The sequence below is a fragment of the Knufia obscura genome (genome assembly GCF_036327395.1).
Source record: "Knufia obscura strain CCFEE 5817 isolate CBS 148926 chromosome Unknown scaffold_4, whole genome shotgun sequence".
In the NCBI taxonomy this organism is placed as follows: Eukaryota; Fungi; Ascomycota; class Eurotiomycetes; order Chaetothyriales; family Trichomeriaceae; genus Knufia; species Knufia obscura.
This window is the reverse complement of record NW_027042690.1, coordinates 406,410-434,340: the sequence shown is the minus strand read 5'-3', so window position 1 is coordinate 434,340 and position 27,931 is coordinate 406,410. Positions and strand designations below refer to the sequence as shown.

Sequence of the window (27,931 nt, the reverse complement as noted above, 5' to 3'; positions counted from 1 at the left end):
AAGATGGAAATCCCGGACTCAGATGAACCCGAGATCTTGACCTTTGAGCGTCCCGGCTCTACGGCCACATTCCAAGGCATTCTCATCCCTACGAGGAGTGCAGTCAAGAAGGAAGGCTCCAGCTGTAACGCAAGCATGACCAGATCCAAATCGACCTCTATAACAGCCTCAGCAGATGCTAGCGACTACGACACACCAGACACAAGTGCCGTCACCACTCCGGCCGAGGTCAAGGAAGAGAAGCGGCCGGCTAGAGTCAGTGCTACTGCCAGAGTACAACAACTTAAGAAAGCAAAGGAGTCCAAGAAGCGTGGCAGACCCAGTCGTGCGAGTATCGCCGACTCTGAGGACGTCGAAGATCAAGATGCAAAGATTGCTGCACGACTTCAGGCTGAGGAGTATGCCGAGCAGCCACCAGCAAAGAGACAAAAATACAACATGAAATCCATGCTGGACAGTGACGACAGTTCGCTTAGCTCGGAAGAAGACGACTACGAACTCGACTCACGCCCTAAGAAACCGGCCAGGAAACAGAAAGGCAGAATGACTGCAATGAACCTCGATACTAGTGACGACGAGCTTCCATTAGCATCCAGGCGTCCTTCCAAGCCTGCTGTCCGACGAGCACCTCCTACAAGATCAGCTCAACCTATTCTGGATAGCGAGATGTCTGAGCTTAGTGAGCTTGGTAGTCAAGTTGAGGAGTCCGAGTTCGATGACAATGTCACTTCCACAATTGCAGATACAGACGATGCCAGCGTTGATGATGGTGCAGCCTTACCTACAGCCCCTGTCATCAACCGTGGCATGACATGGCATGAACGAAGGCAAGCAACATTCGAGCAGAAGAGATTGCGAAGAGCAAAGTTGGAAAGAACTAAGCTAGAGACTCAGCATCCGGAGATCAAGACCATGTGGAAGGATCTCGAGGCTGAACCACCTATCAAGCCTGTCGCTGCCCAACAGCCCAAGCACATCAACCGCAAGCTGAAGCCATTCCAGCTTGAGGGTCTGGACTGGTTACAAAAGCAAGAGAAGACTCACTACAGAGGTGGTCTGCTTGGTGACGAGATGGGTATGGGAAAGACAATCCAGGCATGCAGTCTGATTATGTCTGACTTCCCCGCCAAATCACCCACCCTCGTTGTCGTCCCTCCTGTCGCCCTTATGCAATGGCAGTCCGAGATCACAGACTACACAAGTGGTGCACTCAAGGTACTGGTCTATCATGTCTCAGCAAACCCCAAATGCAAGGATCTCTCCAAGAAAGATCTCATGAAGTACAATGTCATCATGATCTCCTATTCAAGCCTCGAATCGATTTACCGAAAAGAGAACAAAGGCTGGACGCGTGGTAGCGGCATCGTCAAGGAGGACAGCGTCATTCATGCCATCAAATATCATCGGGTAATTCTCGATGAAGCTCACAGCATCAAAAGTCGAACCACTGGTGTCGCCAAAGCTACTTTCGCCCTCAATGCGACCTATAAATGGTGTCTGTCAGGTACGCCTGTGCAGAACAGAATCGGCGAGTTCTTCTCCTTACTTCGATTTCTCGACGTTCGACCCTTTGCATGCTACTTCTGCAAGGCTTGCAAATGTGCCGAGCTGCATTGGGAGCAAGACTCGCACAAGAAATGTGTCAAATGTGATCACAGTGGCTTTAACCACGTTTCTGTGTTCAACCAGGAGATACTGAATCCTATCACAAATTCTGGAGACGACGAGGTTCGAAAGGCGGGCTTCGCCAAGTTGCGGCTCATCACTGATCGAATCATGCTCCGACGACTGAAAAGAGATCATACTTCGTCCATGGAGTTGCCGCCCAAGGAGGTCATCATCCACAATGAGTTCTTTGGTGAGGTCGAGCGAGATTTCTCTCAATCCATCATGTCGAACGGAGCTCGGAAGTTCGACACGTACGTTTCTCAGGGTGTCATGCTCAACAACTATGCCAACATCTTCGGTCTCATCATGCAGATGCGACAAGTTTCTGACCATCCTGATCTGATTCTACGAAGACATGCCGAAGGTGGTCAGAATATCCTCGTCTGCTGCATTTGCGATGAACCAGCAGAAGAGGCTATCAGATCGAAGTGCAAGCACGAGTTCTGCCGACAGTGCGCGAAGAACTACATCCAATCCCTCGAGGGTACAGGCGGTGACGCCGACTGCCCAACATGCCACATTCCGCTTGCCATCGACTGGGACCAGGCCGACATCGAGCAGGACGAAGAGAACGTCAAGAAGAGCAGCATCATCAACCGGATCAAGATGGAGAACTGGACCAGCTCGACCAAGATCGAAATGCTCGTCTACGACCTCTACAAGCTTCGAAGCAAGAAACAGACGCACAAGTCAATCGTCTTCTCACAGTTCACGTCTATGCTCCAGCTTGTCCAATGGCGACTTCAGAAGTCAGGCTTCACCACAGTTCTTCTTGATGGCAGCATGACGCCAGCTCAACGACAGAAGTCAATCGAGTACTTCATGGAGAACGTCGAGGTCGAAGTCTTCCTCGTCTCGCTTAAAGCTGGTGGTGTTGCTCTCAACTTGACTGAGGCTAGTCGTGTCTTCATTATCGATCCGTGGTGGAATCCAGCTGCGGAATGGCAGAGTGCTGATCGATGTCATCGAATTGGGCAGCGACGGCCCTGTGTCATTACCAGGCTGTGTATTGAGGACTCTGTCGAGAGCAGAATCATCTTGCTGCAGGAGAAGAAGGCGAATATGATCAATGGAACCATCAACAATGATCAGGTTGCGATGGAGAAATTGACGCCGGAGGATATGCAGTTCTTGTTTAGGGGTTCCTGATTGAGGAAAAGGGGGGCCTGTAACAGGTCATGGTTGAGAAGGCTGGGGTTGGTCTATCATGGTACTATGGGGTGCACCAGGGCGCGGTTTGAGGATCTGATGATATCGTTCGAGCGTTGTATCAAAAGCACATGCTATGGGATACGGATATGTCTTACGGGATTGCACGATTTGAGAATGGCATGATCGCAGCCAGCATGCTACCACGGTATGGGAATTTTCAATACAGTAAAGATGTAACTCTACGAGGATCCTACCTCGGTGACTGCCCTATCCCATATTGATCGTTTTCTCAACCACAAACTCCCTAATCCCCCATATAGAGCCAGCTTGCCCCCACCCACTCCCCTTCACACCCCTTATCGGCTGCGTCCCGTTATTCGCAACAGTCATAGCATTAACATTCACCTGACCATACTCCAACCGCCTCGCCACATTATACGCCCTTTCCCAACTCCCACTATGCACCGCCGCATTGAGTCCGTACGCGGAATCATTCGCCTGGGTGATTGCGTCTTCGTCCGTATCCACGAAATACACCGTTGCGGAGGGGCCGAAAGTTTCTTCATCGTAGATAGGGGAGGTGGGCGTGACGTCGGTGAGAAGAGCGGGCTGGAGGGTGTTTCGGCCTGTATACTTGGGGCTGCCGAATAGGAAAGTTGCGCCATTGGATTGCGCGTCGATGAGGATGTCGTGGGCGTGTGCGGCGGATGCGGCGTCTACTGCATTGCCGGGTGGTGGGATGTGTGACATGGCGGTTTTGAGGAGGGGGATGAATTTGGAGGCGATGGAGGACTGGACGATGATGCGTTCGGTGCTGAAGCAGAGTTGGCCGTGGTTGAGGGTTGCTGGGGTGGATTGTTTGTTAGTGGTGGTTCGGAGAAATTCAGTTCAAAAATGTCCGCTGAGTTGCACAAGCAAAGGTTGCACTGAGGGAGATCGGGGGTTATGGCAAGACTTACCACCCATAGCACATAAGGTTGCCGCCTTCCGAAGATCAGCATCGTCGAGAACAATTGCTGGACCTTTGCCGCCGAGTTCCATCAATACTGGCTTGAGGTACTTCCCGCACAAAGAACCAATGCTTCGACCCACGGCTTGACTGCCTATGAATTCGACTTTTCGTATAGCTTTGTGCGCGATGATGGTTTCCGTAACGGCTGCGGCATCCTCTCGACGGACTTGAATACTGTTGATGACACCAGGTAGCACGCCAGCTTCTTCGAACGCCTCGACGAGACAATGGTGCGTCATCGGGCACTTCTCCGATGCTTTGAGGACGATGGTACAGCCTGCGGCAAGCGCCATGCTAATACCCCGAGCGGGCAAGACGATCGCCCCGTTCCATGGCGGAATAATGAGTACAGGTCCAACAGGCTCTGTGATAATCAAGGACAAACCCTCGGTCTCTGTACCATCAGGCTTACTCGGCCTTTGCGCAATCTGTCCTCGAACCTCGCTGGTTGCACTAGCGATTTCTTCCATGTAATCGATTGCCCCTGTGACGTTAAACATGGCAAATTGTTGAGAACAGCTCGTCTCGGCAACTTGATGGGCTGCGATCTCGTTGGTCCGGCGTCGTAGGACCTCGACGGCTTTGTATAGGATTTGACGGCGGTGAGCGTACGTTGTCTGGCGCCATGACTTGAAGGCTTCAAGAGAAGCATCACAGGCGCGAATGGCATCCTCCTCGGTAGCAGAGATTGCATGATGGATTGTGTCTCCGGAAGCTGAAGATATTAGGGGAAATGTGATTGGGCTTGAGGTCTTTGAAGGGCGGCCATTGATCCATAGCGGGACGGTCTTGGTTTCAGGTTCGTTGATAAAAGGCATGGTGTTAATGTCTTGCTGATTGATGTCCTGAGAGCGCCATTCCGTGAGAAGCCTCTCTTTTTGTATCTTGCTGTACAATCAGTATGGGTAGTATTCAAGCAAAAGACGCTAAGCTGGATATGGTAACGAAGGCGTTCGAGCCAATCACGATGTAATGCCTCAAATGCTCAATGTCTTGGTATCTGTAGGGACGGAGTACTGTCAACAGTAATGTCAGATCCCAAGAAGTCTTGGTCAGTTGAATATTTGCTCATGTCCAGTAGCTTTTACCGTGCTCGCGGCAATGACTAATATCATTTCTTGTTTGCTCGAAAGATCAACAGAGTTCGGATCCGATGTCGTGTCATGGGTTGCTCCCCGTGCTTCTTCAAAGCCGTATGCTACCATAGCCTCTGCCTATTTTTGCTACGGGCAGCAACTGACTGGACATTGTGTGGGTGGTGACAGGGCAGTCGACCTTGCAAACAGGACGCGACTTGACGAGCTCCTTCTTCGTGCAAGTCAGATAACGGCGCATGATACATCACCGTCAATGCTTAGACCGCCTTGAATTGTACACTACTCGAGACGCTGAGTATCTGAATAGGATACATTCAACAGGAACCGCCCGTGCTGAGATTATCCTCTGCGAAGTCATAGTGTTGAGTAGGAAGGCGAGCACTGGCACGCATCGAGCTGCGTTCGGTCAAGATTATGGCTGAGGAAGGTCTGCCGATGATCACATCGATGTATCAACCGCAAATATGCCACCTTTGCGCAACTCGTCCAACCCAGCAGGATCTGGGCTCACAACCACCGAAAATGCTCAATGATAAGTGACAACAGCCTTTACGACTACAATCACCGATACAATAATCTCGACCCATCGTCCCGAGATAACAATCCTCTTTGAGCCCCTCCACATCTCGACCACCCACCATGTACATCCTCCCCCTCCTAGGCTACCTAGGCCTAGCCCTAGGCTTCTCCTTCCTCACCCTCAGCATCGCCAGCGGCCTCTACTACCTCTCCGAACTCGTTGAAGAACACTCCGTCCTGAGCGCAAAAGTCCTCCGCCGCCTCATCTACGCCATCATCCTCATCCAATTCCTCCTCGCCGCATTCGACCAGTTCCCCTGGCACCTCACAGCGCTGGGCATAATCAGCCACATCTGCTACATGAGTAACCTCCGCCACTTCCCCATCGTCAAGCTGTCGGATCCGCTGTTCATCCTGAGTTGTGGACTGGTACTGGTTAACCACTGGGTCTGGTTCAGGTGGTTTAGCAGTCCGAATGCGTTCTCGGGACCCGCAAGCAGGATGGGGAGAGATCGGTATAGCTACAGTGGGTACAATTATAACCAGCCGAATTTCACGGAGATTGCGTCGTACTTTGGGATTTGTGTTTGGCTTGTGCCGTTTGCGCTGTTTGTTAGTCTGAGCGCGGGCGAGAATGTGCTGCCGAGTATGGGGAGTGAATATGCGACGGGGCAGCATATGAATTCGAGCCAAAATATCAGGAAGGGGCATAAGAGGAGGAATACAGGCATTGCAAAGGCTACGATTGGTGGTGTGCAGCAGTGGGTTGGTGAGACTGCAGCTGTGATGGGGTTACGGAAGGCAGACAACGTGAAGAACGTATGAAATGCAGGATGAGAATCTATTGCTTGTTCTATCTATGATCCTCTATTCCTCCACATCTGTGCTGTTCGCGATCTTCTCATACTTCTTGTAATTCTGCTCATACTTGTCGATCTTGTCAAGAATCGCCTTGTACGCATCCGTACCAATAACAGATCGTAGTGGCGGGTCATCCATGATAGCAAACTCATACATAGCCTTCGCACCCTTCTTCGGGTCTCCAGCCTGCGTACCATGTCTCTTCTCCATCTGAGTCTTCGCATCAATATGGTCATACGCCGGATGTCTCTCCGCAAACGCCATCGATCGGCCAGCCCAATCAGTTCTGAATCCACCTGGTTCAATACATGTGAGATGGATATTCCACTCCGGCTTCAGTTCGTGGCTCAAGGCCTCAGTGAACCCCTCAACAGCCCACTTGGATGCACAGTACAACGAGAACGTAGGCACACCACGCTGTCCACCAATTGATGTGACCTGCTGGATTCTTCCACCCTGGGGCTTCTGCTTGTCTCGCATCGTCTCGAGCGCGATCCTCGTCACATCGAGCAGACCGAAGAAGTTGATCTCCATCTGCTGACGGATCTCATTCTCCTTGTACTCTTCGAAGCAGCCGGATAGGCCGTACCCTGCATTGTTGCAGACAACGTCGATCCGGCCGAACTTCTTGAGGGCTTGATCGAAGGTATCTTGGATGGTCTTCTTGTCTGTCACGTCGAGCTTGGAGGAGAGGTAGTTCTTGTCGTTTGTGCCGCTGAAGGAGAGGGATTCTGGTTTGCGGGCTGTGGCGACGACGTAGTCTCCTCGGTCGAGGACTTCTTGGACGTAGTCCTTGCCGAAGCCGGTTGAGCAGCCGGTGATGAGGAAGACTCGAGGCATGATTTCTGTATGTTTAAGTCGGAGTATCGTAAGTGAGGTGTGGTGTTCAGAACTGGAGGGGCAAGCCTAAATATTTATGTTTAGCAAGTGAGGCAGTTGCGGAACGTCAGGATCTCGCAAGAATAGAGCATTCCATGATGCTCCGTCATATTGTTGTATTTCACATCTTCTACTCCAAATCCAGGTAGGTACAGCCAATGGCTGCAGGGGTTTCTCGGTTTATGCTGAACTCTGAAGCTCTGTGATTGCGAGGACGGAGAAGAGACAGGCAATTTGGCAACGATGATGTCATGCCCTGAGAACTTGAGAAACGCTCTAAACGAGCACTTGAGTTGTCCTTATTGATAACTGCTCAATCAGCTTGGCCAGGACCTGCGAGGGAGTGTTAGGAACCGGATCGTGACTGCCGAGAAGCTGACCGTCTCAGTCACAGCATGTCCTGTCTCATTGAAGTCTAGAACGACTCTCATTCCAGCCTTTTCGTAACCGCAGTTCCCGCGCCCATGTCGTCCGCAATCCAAATCCAGTCCTCGATCCTTCGTTGTCATTCACAACCTCAAAAACATCTTCATAGTGTTTGCCGCCTTCCAGCTCAATCTCATCCTCCCGGACCATACGCAGCCCGGCCTCCTCGACGGCACTCTGCACATCACGCATGGCGTCCTCTGCAGTCTCGTACTCTCCCATCCAAGCCTTGATCAGAACCCAACCGAGACGATCTGGTCCGATATCATTTAACCTAGTGTGCATCTGTGCCCAGTCTCTCAGGTTCGTATTTGCTTGTCCGGACGTGACGGTGTTGGGCCCCCATCCATGGACGTCATACCCAGGATCGACGTGACAACCATCGCATTCAACCTCGAAACCTGGCTCCAGTCCTGAAGGGCGATCCGAGAAGGCATCAGTCATGAACCTAAATACCAGTGTGGCCCAGTGAAACAAGTCCAGTTTGACTTCACTGTCTAAATTTGCGTCTTTTGGTGCTTCTTGATCTGGCAGAAAATCGTCCTCCCTCATCAGTCCTTCTTCTGCCCTGAGACGGTGTCCTCCTCGCTTCCTGTTTTCAACTTCGACGTACTCGTGCCATGTCCGCTTAATTGCATCTCGCTGCGAGCCACTTCCTGCAAAATCCTTGTCTTCTAGAGCTGCTATTGGCACGCTGGCGTGTACAAAGCTGCTGAGCGCAAGGCTGAAATCGTCACGGATCCAGATATGAGTAGTATAGAGGTTATCGACGTGAACCCCGTTGAGGTGGAGGAATGATAGGGCAGAGAGCATCTGAAGTGCCCACCGGTGGTACAGAACGAGGACTGGAGTCTTGCAGTATCGAAGTTGATTCAGGCAATCCAAAATTGGAAGGAGGCAGTGTGAGGTTCTCGATAGGTCCTGGATTTAGTCTCTCGAGGCGGACGCCATATGGGATATCATGGAGTCTGCGGACAATTCGCGGGTGTGTCGAGGGCTTACTGGTGGTGTCTGAGCTACATCGTTTTGCATGTGGCCTTCCAAAGAGTAGGTCGTAGATTCGGGCGAGCGAGAAAGTGGTTGGCTCAATATCTTCGTTGGACAAGGAGCGGCGTCTTATCCATTGGAAAAGAAGAATTGATGTCCCATCTTGATGAGGTGCAGCTAGAGCGGTGTCCAGAATGTTTGTATACCGGTGCTCGGATTCAGTAGGGTCGCGGCTCAAGCCGTCTGGCGGGTAGCGGAGGTCTCTGTACAGGAAAGGGAGGTCATCGTGGTGATCGTGTGGTTCAGATCGTTGCGATTCGATGTCCTTTGAAGGAAGTGAGGATGTCAAGCCCATAGCGTACTGTTGCCTGCCAGACTCGTGTACAGTGTCGAGAGCTTGACTGGTGTACTCCCTAAGTATGTGACAAGTACTAGTTGTGTCTCTGTGTCTGGGAATGAGCTAGGTGGAGTAAGTGTCAATGTGGCCTAGATGGAAGTGTCAATCAAGCACTATTTTCATGTCTCCACCATTTCAAACAGTGAAGGTGATATGATAGTCGAGTGAATCTGATCTGAAGGGCATGCCACGTGTTCCTGCTTCAGTGCTGTATCATTTCAAGTTGCCTTCTACTAAGTCCGCTCTACGCGACACGCCGCTTCTGGTACTGCGTTCTCGAGCATGGTCGATCGTCACTTTCGGAACGCATGGCTCTTGGGCAGATGTACGAGTTGGAGTGATGAAGCTGCCGCCAGTGGTTAATCGATGCCACTAGGCGCAGCTTATCACTTTGCGCGTGCGAAACAGAGCATGTATCAAGTCAGATCTCGGATGGCAGAAATGCTCTGGGCAGTGATCGTGTCGCCGTCAACGTGAAAGTCGACAACGCCTTCATTGCTGTAAATAGGTTTTAACGTCCTATAGCGTCTGACACGTAGCGGTGTTGATCTTCCAGCTGTCTTATTTTCAGATCAGCGACAGAGCTCATTACGACGTCTCGCAAAGTGACGGGCGTAGGAGGCAGGACAGGTATGGAAGTCGTAGTCCAGATTCTTTTGGCAGCGCTACTATATGTGAATGAAGTCTTTTCCTCCGACTCCAGATTCTGTCCTCAACCAATAGCAGCTTACGTAAGCGAAAGTCTGTTACTGCACTGCCAACGATAAATCGGAAGTTTGTGATTTCGCTGGCTCCAGAAAACTTGGCAAATCGAAAGCCACAGTGCACCAGAGTGCTCGCCAACTCATCATCCTGTGCAACGATTCGCACGATCCGGACATACCCTACCAGACCCTGCTCGGATAGGATATCCAGAGATCGCCACACTGGCAAGCCACGCGAGCCCGCTACGGAACAACTATCCCGGCACGTCAGCGACAGAACGTCCAGACCCTGATGGATTCTGCTACGAGGTGAGATATCTGAATTTATCATCCTTTTGATGCGGCATCGCTCGAGCCTCGGGCTGCAGGTTCTTGTTGAGTCTTAAGATACGAAGACAAGGCGGGTGCTTTGTATTTCGCCTACTTCTGATCATGGCAAACCCGAACTTGTTACTTCTGTTCCCTATGCCTCGCGATCATGTTTGGTAACCTCCATCGTGCATACTCGTCACGTTCTCTGGATACGTCACCAACGTCTGGGAGATCGTCACGAGCTTCATGTCGTCGCAGGAATACAGATCTAACGTCCGATGCCAGGCCCGACTTTGACCACGAACGAGCGGATTCGCCAACACCACAACCTCTAACGACGAGACTGACGAGCGCGTTGCTGGGATCCTCCCCAGACCAATTCAGAGCGGCTACGCAGCATCCATTCCTTATGTCAGCCGGCAAAGGCACGCTTTCAAAGCATGACTTGAGCCGGTGGCTATCACAAGATCGGCTCTACGCAGAGACCTACATTAGCTTCATCACAAGCTTAATTGCGAGAGTCACCTTGCCCTTCAGCTTCATATCTGACAAGACTTCTTGTCTCCGCTGGCGTATCGTCAACCTATTGACTGGCGCACTCACCAATATCCAACGGGAGATCAACTTCTTCACAACTGTAGCACAAAAATACGACCTGCGCCTCGATCAACCATTCTCCGACTCCTCAAGCACTTTCGGACCGAACGACATCACGGCGCAATATCTTAGCCTCTTCCGTTTATACCATCTCGACCCTGACCAGTCTCTTCTCGAAGGTCTGCTCGTGCTCTGGGCGACAGAGAAATGCTATCTAGAAGCCTGGACGTATGCTTCTACCTTCCTGGCGCAGGACATTGCGGGCGCCGATGATGCCGATGGCGGAGCGCTGAGGGATGAATTCATTCCCAATTGGAGTAGTGCAGAGTTTGAGAATTTCGTTGACGATATCGCGGATGTGACAGATGAGCTGGCACAGAAGGATGGAGCGCTGAGGAAGATCGAGGTGTACAGGGCACTTTGGCTGCATGTCTTGGAGATCGAAAGGGAGTTTTGGCCCAATGTTGATGTGGTGGTCAGCTAATGAGGATTCGAAGCAGACTTGCAAGAACATCAATCGCATGTCTGGCGGCGATCTCAGCTGCATCTGGCGTTCAGGTTCCCGCAGCATCGCATTCTTTCTTCCCGTCCTGATCTGCAATTATCGCGTCAAAGGCGCTACACATCATGCGTTCAGGGCGGCGCGGGTGTTGACATGAATTCCCCCGATTCCAAATACTCTTCCAACACGTTCGTCGATGACAACAACCATGGTCAATTCGTTCGAAGTGTTTCCAAATCTGCTTTGAGCTGGCGCGCCTCAAAGTGCATTGTAATTGCTGCCTCAGGCCGCCAATCGGCGACCTGTCCGAATTTCATCACGATCTCTCATTTACATTCACTCTTGATGATGGAATCAGAGTCCTGTTACAACTGCAGTTTTTGCAAACGTCTGACTTCAGCGCCCTGGACAATTCCCACTGTTTGATGTTCGCTTGATACCCGCGGTGAACCTGTAGTGACGGCAGGACGGACCGCTGCCGACAGCATGACTTGGCACGCTTGGCTTCTCGCGGGGTCGGCGATCGGACCGTATGCAATGCCGCCGGCATATATACATATATACCTTCAACCAATCCTGGAAGGAAGCGGGAAAGGACGAAGCCCTGTGAGTACAGGACAGCGTTGATCTGAATGATCCACCACAGCAACAACGACAATAGCATATACGTCCCGCAGCGACAGTACTCAATCTCGCGTGTTCAACCAACAAACAAGAATACCTCCTTAACCGAAGCATTACCTCCGCCTGAAGACCTCAGCAACAGACCACCCTTCTCCAACACGACGTCGTAAACACCGCGACCATGGCCTCAACCTCACCCCCCTCAAATCCAACATACACCATCATCCAAGCAGACGGTCTCTACCCAGCAAGTCACCTCACCAGCCCCATCCCCACCCACTAACACCCCCAGGATGACACCCTCGAACAAACCCTCTTCGCTCCCACCGACACACAGAATTACACCCTCGAATACATCCAAACCATGCTCTGGCCCACCGGCACCCCAACCGCAAAACCCTGGACCGACATCCCGGAGGATCTCCGCCAACGTGCCCACGGTATCCTCACTTTGAAGATGCGCATGACAGCCGAAGACGTCGCGCTCTTCCCGAACCTCAAGGTAATCGTCCGCATGGGCGTAGGCTACGACCGTCTCGACCGCGTCGCGCTCGCAGAACGCGGCGTAACAGTCTGCAATGTCCCCGACTACGGCACCTGTGAGATCGCGGACCATGCACTTGCGCTTGCACTATCTCTTCGTCGTGGAATCCTGCTGCACCATGAGCATCAGCGGGGTGAGGAGCCCGCGCCGTGGATGTATATTGACTCTCCTCTTGTTCAGCGGATTCAGAAACATACCTTTGGGATCCTGGGTCTGGGGCGGATTGGGAAGGCGGCTGCGATCAGGGCTAAGGCTTTTGGGTGGGATGTGTTGTTTTATGATCCGTACCAACCGAATGGGATTGATAAGGCGATGGGTGTTGAACGGACGAAGGATATTAAGGAGTTATTTAGGCGGAGTACAACGCTGAGTATCCACTGTCCTTGTACACGGGAGACGAGGGGGTTCGTGACGTATGAGCTGCTAAGTCTTCTTCCGCGTGGCGCTGTATTTGTTAATACGGGACGGGGTGAGGTCGTGGATTTGGACGCTGTAGAACGGTGTTTGAAGGAGGGGATTATTTCTGGTGCGGGATTGGATGTGCTGCCTGAGGAGCCGATACCGGAGGATAGGGTGCATCCGTTGATTCAGGCTTATAGGAGGAAGGAAGATTGGTTGGTGGGGAGGATGGCGATTACATGTCATACGGCGTTTTATAGTCCGGAGAGTTTTGTGGATATTAGGGTGAAGAGTGCGGAGACGATGAGAAATGTGTTGATTGATGGGGGGAAGGACAATATTATTACGCCGGAGATGGATTGAGAGGGCGAGCGTGAGAAACAGCTGGACCATTTGGGCTTTCATGTATTTGAGAGCTATCGTGATACATATTAGAACTTCATGTCCATGCATAATTTCGTGACGAGCTCAATCATGTCTGACTAAGAGGTGCAACTGTTCCGAACATGCACTCGTGAGGGCCTCCCCCTACATTCTGTAATTCCGTATGTGATGATGTAGCTCTTGGACGATACATCTGACATGACCCCACCCCATAAAAACCCATCCTGCAAGCCTGACAGGCTGATACTGACCTTGTTTCCGACAGCAGCTGTATCAGACCGGCGTCCTCCCCACCACCTGTCTGACTGGCATTCACAACACCTCCTCCTTGATTCGCTTCATCATCTTGTTCTTCTTCTTAGCTTTCCTCGGCTTCACCTCCGTCTCCATCGCCGGAGGAGCCACCGGCCGTCGCACATCAAATGGTACTACGCCCAGCTCCTTCTGTGCCTGTTGTACGCCACTCTTCAACTTTGTCCAGCTCTTGAGCATCTCTCTTGTCCACCGATTCGTCTTGCAGGGGGGCTCCGTGACCATTTTCGACAGTGTAGCTAGGGCGAAGTGCATATCTCGACCTTCGACCGTGAAAGGCACGGATTTTGAGCCGGGGGTACGCCATGCCTCTGCTGAAGCCATAAATGCTTCGAGAGCTTCGTTAATCTCTCGTCTAATGCAACGGATGGAATAACTGATTTCATTGAGCGGCTTTTTGTTGGAAATGGTGTTGATCTCTGCAGCGCTCTGCATGAAGAGGTTGGTGAGTTTTCGTAGGTTGTCGTTGAGGTTGAGCTCCTGTGGGATTTCCTGTTGAATGTCTTGCATGTTTCTGGCGTCTGGGGGGGACACCGTGGGCGAATATTGAGCTCGAAATGGGATTTGACTCGTCGACGAATTTGAGGCTTCTTCTGTCAATGTCGTGAGCTAGATGTGAGTAGGTAGTTGAGCTCTTGTTGAGGGTTGTGGAGAGGAAAGCGGTGAAGGTCACAAGGCAATCACATCACGTAGCACTTTCTCAAGCCACTCGCACCTTCCTCCAGTCGTTTTCAAGTCGCGTTCTTTGGCGTACTCCCGGCAATCGCGAACCTGCGCGTATCATCTTCAGCAACGTATTCTACAGCTCAAGAATCAGAGGAAGATCCAGGAAGAATCATTAGTCTCAGAAGTGCTGTACACAACAATCTCATTCCGCCATTGCTGACACTCAAGCGCCCTGCAAAATGTTTTCCTCTCAAATGAACATACAACCAAGGACAGTATGCCCTACCTTACCGGTCTCTGATACGCCAAATCTCCCTCTCCTGACACTCCCCTCAGCGAGTCATTCCGATTTATCTGTTCCCGAAACGCATTACTCCCACCCGGTGTAGTCGGACTTCCACCCCTCGACAATCCTTGCGCCGGCATTTTCGTGGTACCGGCCTGAGCTCGGACGTGCTCGTAATCTGTATCATCATCGCTCGTTTGCCTTGCCATTAGACTTGATGATCTCTGCTGGAATTGCTGAAATGGCGGCGCCTTCGGAACCGAATACCCTGAAGCAGGCTCAGCTCTCATAGGTTCCATACCTACACCACCACCCACAAGCGCCTGCCTATCCATTTCATCCTCAGTCATACCACTTCCGGATCGATCAACTCCACCACGCCGCCCATAAAATTGCCCGTCCGTTCCGATTGTGCCATCTGGTCGTTGTAGTGGCACACCCCAGCTCCTCATTGGATACGCCCGTCCCTTCTCCCAGGTATGCGACACAGGTGGGAAGTATTGCCTGTACGCCGCCCAGCCACATGCGATACCTAGTGCACTTCCAAATAGAACATCGAATGGATGATGCCGTGCATCGATGATTCGTGATCCGGCGATCATTGACGCTGCAAGTGTCGGGATCAGAACGATGAATGTGCGCCATACTTCACCTCTTTGGTCGAGAACGTGAAGTTTGGCAGCGAGATAGAGTGAGAGGAAGAAGAGCCCTGCGAATGATGAAGAGGAATGACCGGATGGGAAGGATCGGAAACCTAACCTAGTCAGTACGTGCTGCACACACCTGGTCACTACTCACCATCCTGTAAAATATGATAATCAGTCTGTGTGCAATTATCCCTCGTCAGAAGTCCATAAAGCGGCGGTCCAGGATCATCCTTGATATCGCCGTTCAAGATACATCTCGCCAGGAGATCCGGCCTCGGCTTTCCGATCAGATTCTTCAAACTTCCAGTAATCACGAATGCACTGCCTTGCGCAAGAAATAGACCCAAGATACCACAATTCAATTCCCAGAGTCTATCACCCCATGTATACCGGCGCAGACGGGAGACGTCTCTCTTTGATTTGCTGAACATACCGTCGATGCCTAATGTGTAGATGGCGATAATCACTGCTGGGCAGAAACATGAGTAGACCATTGCCATCGATATTGGTACTCGTTCCGGATCTGCTATTGGATTCTGTAACGTGATGTTGTGCATCGAAAAATGTTGCGCAAATGGTGTCAGCACCTTGTCGAGAACGGCATAAAGAACGGCGAGTAATCTGTTGGGTGTCAGATTATGTCTGATTTCGTGCTTCATGACCTGTACTTACGCTATCACCGCATAATCGAAGAAATACCTGCAAAGTATTAGTCGTATCCACGAGAAGCGCGTGGCTGGCATACGAGAAGATAATTTTGAATGTGAACTTGTGCCCTGACGACGTCGCCGGCAAAAAGCCTTGTATTTTGTCCATGGCGACCGGCGCCTGCACTCCTGATCTTCGATGTCCCGCGGTAGATTCACAATAACATACGAGCGACCCGCTTATGATGTACAATCCGATACAAACGTCGACGATAATACGATGATGACTTGGTCGATATACAGGATGTCGCGTGCTTCTCGAAAACAAGAGACAAGGGAGGTTGAAATTGAGTCCTGACTTTACGCGATGCTAAGCACTGCTTTTCAAAAGGGTTTAGTGGGTGAATTCCCGTTGCACTGTCTTTCGGCGGTGCTTCCGCTGATTTGTGCTAAACCCTACAGCGTTCGGCAGCTAAACTCTAAGCGGGAAAGAGCTGATCTGCGTACGTGGTTCAGGGACCTTCAAGCTCACCGCCAAGCAAGCCGAGACTGCTCAGCCCCCGAGGCTTTGGCAGGATCTCACTGCCAATTTGTCGAATGCAGCTTAGGGGAGTTTCAAGTTTAGCATCGGATTGCGAAGAGGCGTCAAAGGAAACTCAGCTCGTGAGAAGCTGTCGACGAGACGAAAGTGGTTGCCTTGCTCGCCTTGTTCTATCCAGGTCGACGTGTCACTCTACGCATGTACTACCAGAGCTGCCTGAGCTTCTAAGCCATATCCTCGACGCCAGCGCTTTCCCAATATGTCTCATCACTCATCATCCATACCATCTTCTTCTGCTTCTATGAAAACGAGTCTTGTACCATTATTCGCGATCTGCCATACGTCCAACAAGGCATATTCATCAACTGTTCTTTGGAAATTTTCCTCAGTGAAACCACGCGCCATGACTTGTTCCCTCACACGCTGCATGTTCAGTTCTCCATGACTGCCCACAGCCGCAGCGCCAGAATCGCGCATTCCACGGATAAGACCGTAGATCTTGCTGCTGACTGTTTGATCACCACCACTCCTCTGATCATTGTACAGACTTGCTTTGCTGACCTCAATGAGTCTCAGAGCTTCGTCGACATCTTCGTTCACGACTTCTTGTGCGAAACGGAGGCGGGCAAGTGCTTGTGCTAATCGAAGAACACCGAGCAGTGTTCGAGGACTGGTATGTGTGAACTGCTTCTTGCTGCCTTCGTCTCGTTTCTGCTGCTGTCTCATTCGGACATATGCACCTACCATATATTCGCTGACACTCTTCGGAACTGTTGGTCGGTATGTCCGGGCCTGGGCGATGTATTGTCTGACCTCATGAGGCGCAAATACCACACCATCTGTTGTTGGGTGTTCATTGTGCATGTGCACGTAGGTTACATGTGCTGCAAGCTCTTCATCTGATTCTCGAGAAGGAGTGTCCAGGATCAAGAAGAGAATGTCGAAACGTGAGAGGAGTGCTGCCGGCAAGTTAATGTTCTCGACTGGGGATATTCTTGGGTTGTATCTTCCATACAGCGGATTGGCTGCTGCAAGGATTGATGTTCGCGCGTTTAGTGTTGTTGTGATCCCTGCTTTGCTGATCGAAATAGTCTGTTGCTCCATGACTTCGTGAATAGCTGTTCGATCTGAGTCGTCCATCTTGTCAAACTCATCAATGCATGCAATGCCGTTGTCGGCCAGCACAAGAGCACCACCTTCGAGTACCATCTCATCTGTAACAGGATCTCGCATGACAGCAGCTGTTAAACCGACACCACTCGAACCTCGACCTGTTGTGTATACTCCTCGGGGTGCTACTTTCGTGATGTACTTGAGCAGCTGAGATTTAGCCACACCAGGATCGCCCATTAGGCATACATTGATATCACCTCTGATGCGCATGCCGTCACCCATTTCCTTTGTGACACCACCTATGAGCAGCAGCAATAGTGCCTTCTTCACATCCAGATGTCCGTAGATCTCAGGAGCAATAGACCGAGCCAGAAACTCGTACATTTGACCCGAAGCCTTGTAAGACTCTATGCGCTCGGTCACGCGTCTGTCAATTTTCAGATCTTGATATGCCTTCTTATGCTGCGTGATGTGCTGTGCTTCTACATATGTATCGGTAAGGAGACCAGCTCGGATAGCTCTGAAGCCAGTATATGGGGTGGGTAAGAAGATGCCGTCAACATCTACAACATCACCAGGATTGATGCACCGTGTCAAGCTGCCATGACAGTGTATGGTCAATGTCCTTGGAATGTGCCCAACTGGTACCTGGTCTGCCATTTCTTGTATCTTCACTTCTTGGAACGGTACAAATTTGGAGGCTCGTGTGGATGGGAAAAGCTGACCCTTGGTTGCGTTGTCTGTGCATGCTGGAGAAGGGCAAACGATCATTGGTGTAAATTGTTTGGTTGTGACGGGCTGGAACACTTCGCAGCCGCAGGTATCGCACGTATAGGCATGGATCTGGATCGAAGGTTTGACGTCCGATACTCTTGTGGTGATGCCCCTCACTGTAATGAGCTTTCCTAGGTGCTCACCTCGAACTTGTCGCACTGCCAGACATTTTGTCTTCGAAGCTGATTGGGTAACTGGCTTGAAATTGAGGTTGTATCGTCTGGTAAGCTCAGGTGGAAAGGTTGAAGCATCCGACACAGATTCGCCGTTAACTTCGGCTGTTTCTCTCAACGTCTCGTTTCGCTTCTCTCGCTGTGACATGATGATGTCTAGCACATCGTCCTTGAATGTTATGTCCTTGCTCTCCCTTGGCATGAGTTTGTCCACTGCAATAGAGAATAGCTCGACGTAATGCTTTGTATTTTTCATGATCGACTCGACGAGTCTCAAATTCACATCCATGCCCAGCGAGTCTTCGAAGCTCTTCAGATCATCTAGCTCGACGAGAATATTGCTGCGCTCTCGGTCCGCAACCTGCTGAAGCATTTCCATATATTTCTTGCGCGGCTGTCCGCGCCGTTGCTCTCCATCTGCACCGTCGACATCATCCAGCATATCATATTCGTCGCTCGTCGCATCACCATCAAGGTGTAATCCGTCAATAGCTTCGGTGGCTTGATCTGTCGCGGTCTTCGTCTGCTCGAATTTGTCTAGGAAGGACTCGAACGCTTCAAGTTGTGCTTCGTAGTCGGCGGGCGCCCGGTACTGCAAAAGCGCCATGTTGTAGATATAATGCGACGAGAGTATTGATCTCAGCTGCTGGTCGAGTTAAGAGTGCAAGGAGGGATTTGCGACAACTCAAAAGGCAGGAGGGCGCGTCCTTGAAAGCGCGACGCGTAGAGCTATTCTACTTGCGGACTAGCTTAGGACTGGACCAGTGAACTGGAGATTGAAACACTCTTTGAGCGACTGGTCTGAAAGAGAATTGCGAAGCCTCTTATTCATTTTGCTTCGAGCCTCTGACAGTAAATTCTGCATGTTTATTGACGGTCTAGATGAGTTCGATCATGTTGGCGATATTGATCGCCTGTATGACCTTCTCGACGAGATCGCGGAGCACGTCCAAGGATTCAAATGTTGCTTATCTACACGGCCTGTGCTCCACATATTGGAACACTTTGAGGCTGCTCCGCAAGTGCAATTGCAGAGTCTGACCAAGTACGATATCATGACTTACGTTACGAAAACCTTGCAGACTAAAACGCGGGCCATGGCACAGGGCTATGCAAAGGACCCCTTGATTGCTGAGATCACTTCTGCAATATGCGGGAAAGCTGACGGCGTATTCATCTGGGTACACTACGTGCTGCGGAATGTGTGCAATGGTATACGTGATTACAACGACCTGGAGGATTTGCTGAAACGAATTGAGCAGTTACCGTCCGCGGTCGAGGAACTGTACCTATAAATGTGGAAAGTACAGAACGCAAATAATGCTATATATGTTCAGGACGCAGCAAAGATCTTCTCTTTTGGCAAACATTTCCCCACGCCATTGTTCCAGCTGGTTGTGGCTCTGACGCCGCCATTGTGTGCAGCATATCTCGACACGATGGACGCCATTAGTGAAGATCGTTTCAACAAGCGTTGCGAGGACTTCAAGAAATGGTTGCACGTTCGAACGGCTGGACTCCTGGAGTTCGATTACAATACTGATTGGGAAGAGCAATTCACTCGAAGTCTTACAGGTCGGCCTCGTGACGGTGCGAACAGTTGGCGCAACATGACTGTCCAGTACATTCATCGGACAGTCCACGACTTTCTGACGGGATCTGAAGAAGGACGCCGCATCGCGGGGCGTTCACATGATACCGAGGAGACTGTGGATCGAGCCTGGATTCTGTCTTTTCTGGTGTCCTTCATAGAGGACGTGCGCTCCTTCTCAGTCCGTTCGCTGTACGATGTCGCATGGTCGCCGGCATGGCTCAGCCAACAGGCAGTCGATATAATCGATGTCCTGGACAAGCTTTGTCGCACACTTTTTAATGAGCGGGTACAAACGCCGAGCGGAAATCTACACAATTGGTTCTATGAGCTTGAAGTCGAATATGACCATCCGGCTCCGATATTTCATGATGTCCCCGGTCTTCTGATAACCAACACGCCCTTGTCCTCCCGGTATATGCTCACAAAGTACGGGACAGAATGGACTCCGTACTACAAAGGTTATTTGGCTATGTGCGCCATAATCTATACTCTTGATATTGAACAGGATACGGAAGTCAAGGCCTCGATCAAGATGATGTTTCAGATCGTCGCCTTTTCAAAGACTCCAAGGCCGATCTAACGACTCCACATCCTTACAGTTCCAACCATGGCGTACTTGCGAAAAGGTCGCCTGCTGTTCGATTGTTAGTTGACTTTTGTTTGGTTCTCTTGGGTACTCCTGATAGGCAATTGACTGTGCATTTCGTTTGGGACATGCTGCGTATACTCGATGACCTAAAATTGTGTGGACAAGCACTTACGATATTCCGGAACGGTGGTTGTGAGGAGATCGTTAGCACGGACAAGCTTTGGAATTCTACCGCCTATCCCATGTCCAATCTAATGTTCACGTTCGATGCAGGCGATGTTCATATGGCCATGCTATTGGCGACAAAGGAATATCGTCAAGAACTTGATCTGATGCGCAAGAGGTGAGTAAGCCACTAAGGCTCTTACAATACTAACAAACTACAGCGACCAACGAGCAGAAGCGATTCTCAGGCATATCCAAAATCAATTTCGGAAACACTGTTGGCAGCTGACCAAGGATATCCGTGGGTGTCGCGTGCATAATGGCGGTTTCGTGTTTAAAGAATTTCAGCCCGAGGCAGTAGCGCGTATCAACGAGCGGCTCTTCCTACACCGCGGCAAAGGTCCTATCAATCCTGCTACAACTGAGATGACTATCTATGAGCTTTTCGACAAATCAGCTTATCGTAAGGAGCCTGCGACAGACAGCACAGGGGCGGATTCAAGTCCTGCTAACTATCTTCAGTCTCAAAACAGCAATCCCGAATGCTTGTCTGTGCCGGCTCCTCGCGATATTGATCTTGACTGCAATGCCACCTGGCCCAATTGTCTTCAGTACATCGTACCGCTAGACCCTCATCTAGAGATCGGTCCGCACAATTGGAAGGAAAGGGGTATGCTCCGAGAGTGTCCCGTTGGCCTCATTTCGTGATAACAGAGACTAATGATGGCGTCAGCCAGCCACAAAGTGGTCAGTGACACTGGTGATATGCAAATCAGAACATCGGGGATGAACTAGGGAGATCAGACACTGTTTGGTATGGTGGCAATACTTCGAGGCATATGTATTCGTTCTTATGTGTTTCATTACAGTGTCAAAGGAGCCCCTGATAATGCTTAGCGTCGCGTGTGTCTTGACTTGGAATGAGACGTTATATCATAGTGGCTCTCATCTGTGTAGCTAGAGCTCGCGATTGATATCGGGTGGCCACATAGCTAGAGATCATGATATAAGTAAGCAAGTCAGCACGATCGAACATGCGCGCACCACGTGTATTGCTGTACGAATGACCAAAAGAGCGGCCTGTGCAGAATACGGCAAGCTTTTCTCTCACTCGCGCAGACCGCTGCCAAATATGCCGAGGCACTCAGGTTCTTGGATCCTGCAGTAGTAGTGCTGCTTCTATTATGATCGCTCCTTAGCGACCATAACAACTGCTCTAGCATCAGAAGCTCAAGGCGGATATCATCACTCTACAGGAATGTCTCACCAGCCATAAAGGTGTATCACCCAGAGCATGCGACAGAGCAGGGAGTAGAGTGACGAAGACTATCCGGAGATGTCGAGATCTGTGAAGGTCGATGTTGTCTTTGCGTCCTTGAAGAATTGCTTGGTCAATCTACCGCCTAGTCTGATAGCCCTCATATCAAACACAAACACACCAGTCCAAAATGTGATAGTCGAGCTGCAGTTCCGCTCACACAAATCATCCTCAGGTTCTGTCTCCAGCTCTGAAATCCCAAGGACAGCATTTTCAGGATGGACGGGCATGCCAAGCAGGACGAGGCCGACCTCTGTGCTGGATCAACAAAGGTCTAGAGGTGGAAGGGAAGTCGATACTCAAACGGTCGAGATCGATGCATCCTTCGCGAAAACACTGGGCATCGCCGAAGGTCAGCAGATTGGCTTGATGGTTCACCTCGACCCGCCGCTGGCGCATACTGTGAACATTGAGCCACTTACCCCAGCAGACTGGGAGATCATCGAAATGCATGCCACCTTTCTCGAGCTCAATTTCCTCTCCCAGATTCGTGCACTGCCAAACCCAGCCTTTTCAGACAAGAACAAGGGGCCCGCCGAGCATATGCACCCATTGACACTGCATCTATCACCCACATCGACCGCCAATATCATCGTCACATCACTGACACCTTCGCCGTCAGTAACACAGTCGTTCGCCAAAATTGCAGCTGACGCGGAGGTTATTGTGGCACCGAAGTCGAGACAGAAAGCACAAAGACATACTCGTGCAGATACACGAAGTACGATCAGCAAGCGAAGTGTCAAGAGTGAAACGAGCAACAAGACATCAACTTCAAGACGATCGACACGCACGAAAGAGGCTGTGTTTCTACGTGGCCTAGACTATAGCGTTGCGAAGGACTTTGTCAAGCCTGATGAGGACGCAGAGGGTCTTACGATATGGCTCAGCAAGAACGTGCTTGGGTCGGAGTCACTCAAGAATCGCGCATTCGTGAGGGTATCAGTGGTGAAGCCATCTGCGTTACGAGCTACACCCGAGCAAGATACAGTCAACAAGCTAAAGGAAGAAGATGCTAGCGTTCATGGTCGACCAGCCTCTCGACTCACTGCTCGGGTTGTGGTATGGGACAACCCGGTGAACGATCAACATGCTGTCTTGTCTACTACATTAAGCAAGCTCCTAGATGTCAGTTCATGCAGTGGTCTGATACTCAAGGTCGATGCTGCGTCCGATCCTCTACCTCGTTCGTCTATCAAGCGCTTCACCTTCTTCCCATTTCTGGCGGACAAGTCAAAGAAGTCGGATGGGCTCAAATTCGGAGGCGAATCACAAGGGGCAAGAAACGCAATCTCGGATCGACTGCGCATCACTCATGGCGGAGACAATGGCATATTAGCAGGGCCTGTCACAGATGGCATGCTAATACCTGCCAGTAATGGTTCGACGAATGTCAACACCTTCGATGGTGGTATTCTACGCTTCTCAGGTTCTGGTCAACAAGCAGAGGATGGACTGTGGGCGATCGGCGGAGAGCAAAAGCAAGAGTTCGATGTCAAAGAGCCGATTCCGAGGCCGGTCTCAAATTCTGTACTATTCCCAACTTTCGCAGACACTCTGCCTTCAGATCGACCAGAGCTCATCGGTGTCGACAAGCCCTTCAAACAATGCATGTCAAACTTGACGCTATGTTCCTCTGTTCTCCTGACTGGTGGCATCGGAGCGGGCAAAACGGCAGTTGCAGCTCAGCTTGGTCATCAGCTTCGAGAACTGTACCTGTTCAACGTAAACTACCTGTCTTGCCAGAAGCTTGTTACGGACGAAATTCGGATATCCAGCATCAAAGAAGAGCTGACCAGGCTGTTTGTTTCTGCCGCATGGTGCGCGCGGCTGGGAGGACAGTCATTGGTCATACTTGACGATGTGGACAAGATTTGCCCCGTCGAGACTGAACTTCAAGTAGGCAACGACAATGGACGAAGTCGACAAGTCACAGAGATCCTGTGCTCGGTGGTACGACAATACTGTAGCCCCGACAGCGGCGTCACTTTACTCGCCACAGCACAAGGTAAAGACGCCCTTAACAATGTGATCATTGGTGGCCATGTTTTCTCAGAGATCATCTCGATACCCGCGCCACCAAAGGACATTCGCAACAAGATCCTCGAACACCTCGTATCAGAAAGCACCGTGCCACAATCCCAACCAATTGCCAATGGCCACTCCAGAAACGCAAGCGACTCAAGCAGTATCGCCGAACACTCCTGGATGAACCCCTCCAACCCATCCTCAAGACCAGGCTCCTCCGATTCCGCCCAAGTAGAAGGCTTCCAAGCCTCACCCACCCTCGACCTCCTCGACATAGCCGGCAAAACAGACGGCTACATGCCCGCAGACCTCACCCTCCTCGTCTCCCGCGCCCGAAACGAAGCGCTAATCCGCAACGTCTCCGCCTCAGATACAAGTCCACTGACGTTGAGCAAGATCGATTTCGACGCAGCCCTCAAGAATTTTACACCATCATCTCTTCGCAACGTCACGCTTACGCATTCCACGACTACATTCAGCTCTGTCGGCGGCCTAACCAGCACCCGCAACACCCTCCTCGAAACCCTCCTCTACCCAACCAAATACGCACCCATCTTCGCGCGCTCCCCCCTCCGCCTGCGCTCCGGGTTATTACTCTACGGGTACCCCGGCTGCGGCAAGACCCTCCTCGCCAGCGCAGTCGCAGGCGAATGTAACCTGAACTTCATCTCCGTCAAGGGCCCCGAGATCCTAAACAAATACATCGGTGCATCCGAGAAATCCGTCCGGGACCTCTTTGAGCGTGCGCAGGCGGCGAAACCATGCGTGTTATTCTTCGATGAGTTTGATTCTATCGCGCCGAAACGGGGTCATGATAGCACGGGTGTGACGGATCGGGTGGTGAATCAGATGCTTACGCAGATGGATGGGGCGGAGGGGCTGGATGGGGTGTATGTCCTTGCCGCTACGAGTCGGCCGGATCTTATTGATCCTGCGCTGTTGCGGCCTGGTCGGCTGGATAAGAGTTTGTTGTGTGATATGCCGAGTTATGCGGATCGGGAGGATATCCTGAGGGCTGTTAGTGCGAAGTTGCACCTTGATGGGGATGTTGAACGGAGACTCGGTGAGATTGCGGCGAGGACGGAGGGGATGAGTGGGGCGGATTTGCAGGCGTTGATGTACAATGCTCATCTCGAGGCGATTCATGATCTGCTCGGTGACCTTAGCAGTAACAAGGTAAAACACAACGGCGCAAAGACAGACGAGAGAAGATCTTCGAAGAGCAAGAAGAACGACAAGCACGATTTCGTGCAGTTTCTATACGGGAAGGAAGAAGACGAGACAGCACGGAAGTCCGTCACATCTACTGCGCTTGATCCGCGAGCAGTCATTGTCGCGAAGCTAGATGAGCTTAAACTAGCCAGGAAGAGGGAGAAGGCTGCGATGAAGGGGCAGACGTTTGAGGAAGCTGCGCGAAAGGATGCGGTTGAGAAGGAGGAGAAGGATAATACGGTTTATATTTCTTGGGGGCATATGGAGAAGGCGCTGGGGAGCACGAAGTCGTCGATCAGTGCGCAGGAGCGAAGGAGGCTTGCTGCGATTTATAATGAGTTCGTGCAGGGGAGGAACGGGGAGATGCCGAATGGGGAGGCGAATCAGGAGATTGGGGGGAGGACGAGTTTGATGTAAGATAACATCTTGGTGTTCATGTAAGTAGCTGCACATACTGTACATGATTTGATTGTCCATATCATTCTCGCATATACTTAGAAGATAGCAAGTGCATTCGGTGGGCTGCCCACTGCACCCGGCACATTCAATGGACAACTTGTCAGCAAGAAGCTGTACTTCTTCTTCTCTTTGCATGCTTGACTCAATGCCTTCAGATCCCACAGCTCGCCGATGTTCATGCCGAAGAGGGAAAGGAAATACTGGTGAAGAACTGCATCTGTTAGTAACTGTTCATGAACCGCCACAATTGCACTCACCAAGCGAATCAATTCCAGCTGGGCTACCATCTTCGTTCAACGGTGGGATAGTCTCGTAGGCAATCGCATCACCCGCCACAGCAGCAAAGTGGTGATTCCAGTGCCACTTCGCACTCTCCTTGTTCCCCTCAACACCACACGTCTGATGTGTTCCTAGCGCCTTCGCCTGCTCATCCGCAGACATAGTTCCCAGCTCTTCAGTGAATCCCGTCCTGACAATCAGGATATCACCCTGCTTGAACTCAACGCCCTCCCACTTCGCAATCTCTTCCAATTCAGATGTCTTGATTCGCAGATCTGAGAAACACTCCACCTTCTTCCCCTGGTTCTCTGCCCAAGCTCGATAATCAAGCAGGACACCCCGACCTACAAGTCCGCCTCTCTGATGCCAGTGGTTCAATGTGGGCAGCTCTTTCTCAACATCGAATGTCCCGAATGGCTGGCTCAGTGCGTCGACCGAGGTCTGCACGCCGTTGTAGCTCTTCCCGCTCGGTTGGTGTGCGAAATGGACGAGAGAATCCCATTGGGAGGAGCACTGCGTGTTGAACTCTACTTCATCGTCGAAGCCGTGGAGGGGAGTGGGTGTGTCTTGGAAGGAGATGACTTTGTGGACTAGGCCTTTGCGGCCGAAGCCAGGGGTTTTGATGGCGCCGATATTCCAGTTGAGGGAGACGGATGTTCCTGCGGACAATATGTGTTAGCTTGTGTTGTCTCCTCGTGTTGGTGAAGCTCTAGAGGTTGTGGTTTTCTTTGACACCTCCTGCTCGTGTTCTCAGTGCTTACCATCTGTTGCTTCCTTCAATGCACCCTGGACGACCTGGGGTGTAAGAAGGTTCATGCACCCGAGGTGATCTTTCTTGCCGTCTTTGTCGAAGAGACCCCAGGCGCAGCCCTGGGGCATACCCTCGACGGGTGGGAGGGAATCGAAGTCGGGTAGGTTGGAGTAATCGGCCATGATTGTGGTATTGAAGCTGTATTGCTGATATCAGTGCTCGCGTAGTGTCAGTCGTGTTCGTTGATCTGCAAGACAGGAACAGAGACTCGGAAGAGGTGATCAATTGCCTATGTACCGCACAGCCTGTAGCTCCTTCCTATTCATCACAAACATCCCGCGAGCCGGCGGGGTATTTCGCATAACATGCTTCGAACCTTCTTCGTATTCTCTCCTCCTGGTACAGAATCTGGGCGCCTTGTGGGCCTCACGTCGTCACTTGACGTAACAAAAGCCCGGCTGGCTGGTCGCGGGTCTACTACTCTGCGTTGGAGGGATTCTGGTACTGGTAGCGTGTGGAGGTGAAATCGTGGAGAAGCATAGACTATTTCGTCAAGGCTTCAGGAGACAGAAGTCTGGCTTGCTCATAGCCGAGGTTGCTCGGTCAGAGTGATGCAAGTTGATTGCCTCGACACATACAGAGGCCGTTTTCTATTGTTGTCTTGTTGTTGACGTTGAGGAGGAGGCAGAGCGCAGTCGGTGACTTGATTGCCCATCGCCATTACGTAAGCCATACCGCCCGCTTTAGGTATAGTCTAAGGTACAGGGGCTGAATCGTTGTCGACCATCGTGTAAGTAGAGGCAGACAAGCACCAACAACATGGTCGAGACTTGATCTGTGACCGTAACGTGGCTTTATCCTTCGGACTCAACTGATGTTCACCTCCTAAAGTCGAATGCTGCGCCGCAGGCTTTCTACTTTCCACCAGCTGTACTCGTAAGGAATTTATGCATCTTCTCAATGAACGAGCGCGCTTCGCGTGCGGGATCTCGATCGGTGGACTGAGCCGATATAAATCGCTTTCAGATCACCCAAGGGCCCTGTGATCGATACATGAGACCACTGCAATTAATGACCAAGACAATCCGAGGAGAATTCTAAGGAGCAGAATGCGCCCGGGCCATCCGCCGGCACTGCCGGTGGCTGCTTAGGTATCGTCAGAAACCCTTCCATACCCACCAGGCTAGGTAGGACCTCCGAGAGACCCATGCTCGATCTTGAAGGTTCACGTACTAATATCGAGATTAATGGAAGGTAACCTCAAGCCTTGCTGGGATGTCACTTCTCTCACCAATCCTTCCAGGTCTCCTCCA

The 27,931-nt window shown here is 51.2% G+C and overlaps 12 protein-coding genes across 12 annotated transcripts; 6 read left to right on the top strand and 6 right to left on the bottom strand.

Moving 5' to 3' along the window:
* Positions 1–3: 3 nt before the first annotated feature.
* RAD16 (DNA repair protein rad16) lies at positions 4–2,817 on the top strand (the record flags this gene model as incomplete). The annotated part of the gene is made up of 1 exon (XM_064872513.1): positions 4–2,817. The coding sequence occupies one exon, from the start codon at positions 4–6 to the stop codon at positions 2,815–2,817; it is 2,814 nt and encodes a 937-aa protein (XP_064731171.1).
* A 270-nt stretch (positions 2,818–3,087) lies between these two features.
* PMZ80_004085 (uncharacterized protein) lies at positions 3,088–4,650 on the bottom strand (the record flags this gene model as incomplete). Its single annotated transcript, XM_064872512.1, has 2 exons — positions 3,088–3,665; positions 3,780–4,650. 2 exons carry the CDS (start codon positions 4,648–4,650, stop codon positions 3,088–3,090), a joined length of 1,449 nt encoding a protein of 482 aa, XP_064731170.1.
* A 918-nt stretch (positions 4,651–5,568) lies between these two features.
* SVP26 (erv26 superfamily protein) lies at positions 5,569–6,273 on the top strand (the record flags this gene model as incomplete). The annotated part of the gene is made up of 1 exon (XM_064872511.1): positions 5,569–6,273. The coding sequence occupies one exon, from the start codon at positions 5,569–5,571 to the stop codon at positions 6,271–6,273; it is 705 nt and encodes a 234-aa protein (XP_064731169.1).
* Positions 6,274–6,315: 42 nt separating this feature from the next.
* Positions 6,316–7,149, bottom strand: PMZ80_004083 (uncharacterized protein; the record flags this gene model as incomplete). Its single annotated transcript, XM_064872510.1, has 1 exon — positions 6,316–7,149. One exon carries the CDS (start codon positions 7,147–7,149, stop codon positions 6,316–6,318), a length of 834 nt encoding a protein of 277 aa, XP_064731168.1.
* Positions 7,150–7,593: 444 nt separating this feature from the next.
* Positions 7,594–8,427, bottom strand: PMZ80_004082 (uncharacterized protein; the record flags this gene model as incomplete). Its single annotated transcript, XM_064872509.1, has 1 exon — positions 7,594–8,427. One exon carries the CDS (start codon positions 8,425–8,427, stop codon positions 7,594–7,596), a length of 834 nt encoding a protein of 277 aa, XP_064731167.1.
* A 1,753-nt stretch (positions 8,428–10,180) lies between these two features.
* On the top strand, positions 10,181–11,095 carry PMZ80_004081 (uncharacterized protein; the record flags this gene model as incomplete). Its single annotated transcript, XM_064872508.1, has 1 exon — positions 10,181–11,095. One exon carries the CDS (start codon positions 10,181–10,183, stop codon positions 11,093–11,095), a length of 915 nt encoding a protein of 304 aa, XP_064731166.1.
* An 823-nt stretch (positions 11,096–11,918) lies between these two features.
* PMZ80_004080 (uncharacterized protein) lies at positions 11,919–13,043 on the top strand (the record flags this gene model as incomplete). The annotated part of the gene is made up of 2 exons (XM_064872507.1): positions 11,919–11,984; positions 12,030–13,043. 2 exons carry the CDS (start codon positions 11,919–11,921, stop codon positions 13,041–13,043), a joined length of 1,080 nt encoding a protein of 359 aa, XP_064731165.1.
* A 333-nt stretch (positions 13,044–13,376) lies between these two features.
* PMZ80_004079 (uncharacterized protein) lies at positions 13,377–15,791 on the bottom strand (the record flags this gene model as incomplete). The annotated part of the gene is made up of 5 exons (XM_064872506.1): positions 13,377–13,985; positions 14,334–15,082; positions 15,127–15,596; positions 15,648–15,674; positions 15,721–15,791. 5 exons carry the CDS (start codon positions 15,789–15,791, stop codon positions 13,377–13,379), a joined length of 1,926 nt encoding a protein of 641 aa, XP_064731164.1.
* Positions 15,792–16,430: 639 nt separating this feature from the next.
* mcm7 (DNA replication licensing factor MCM7) lies at positions 16,431–18,830 on the bottom strand (the record flags this gene model as incomplete). The annotated part of the gene is made up of 1 exon (XM_064872505.1): positions 16,431–18,830. One exon carries the CDS (start codon positions 18,828–18,830, stop codon positions 16,431–16,433), a length of 2,400 nt encoding a protein of 799 aa, XP_064731163.1.
* A 256-nt stretch (positions 18,831–19,086) lies between these two features.
* PMZ80_004077 (uncharacterized protein) lies at positions 19,087–21,279 on the top strand (the record flags this gene model as incomplete). Its single annotated transcript, XM_064872504.1, has 4 exons — positions 19,087–19,497; positions 19,561–20,288; positions 20,333–20,749; positions 20,793–21,279. The coding sequence occupies 4 exons, from the start codon at positions 19,087–19,089 to the stop codon at positions 21,277–21,279; spliced, it is 2,043 nt and encodes a 680-aa protein (XP_064731162.1).
* A 628-nt stretch (positions 21,280–21,907) lies between these two features.
* PEX1 (Peroxisome biosynthesis protein pex1) lies at positions 21,908–25,546 on the top strand (the record flags this gene model as incomplete). The annotated part of the gene is made up of 1 exon (XM_064872503.1): positions 21,908–25,546. The coding sequence occupies one exon, from the start codon at positions 21,908–21,910 to the stop codon at positions 25,544–25,546; it is 3,639 nt and encodes a 1,212-aa protein (XP_064731161.1).
* Positions 25,547–25,623: 77 nt separating this feature from the next.
* On the bottom strand, positions 25,624–26,800 carry PMZ80_004075 (uncharacterized protein; the record flags this gene model as incomplete). Its single annotated transcript, XM_064872502.1, has 3 exons — positions 25,624–25,799; positions 25,846–26,526; positions 26,629–26,800. The coding sequence occupies 3 exons, from the start codon at positions 26,798–26,800 to the stop codon at positions 25,624–25,626; spliced, it is 1,029 nt and encodes a 342-aa protein (XP_064731160.1).
* Between the last annotated feature and the right edge of the window lie 1,131 nt (positions 26,801–27,931).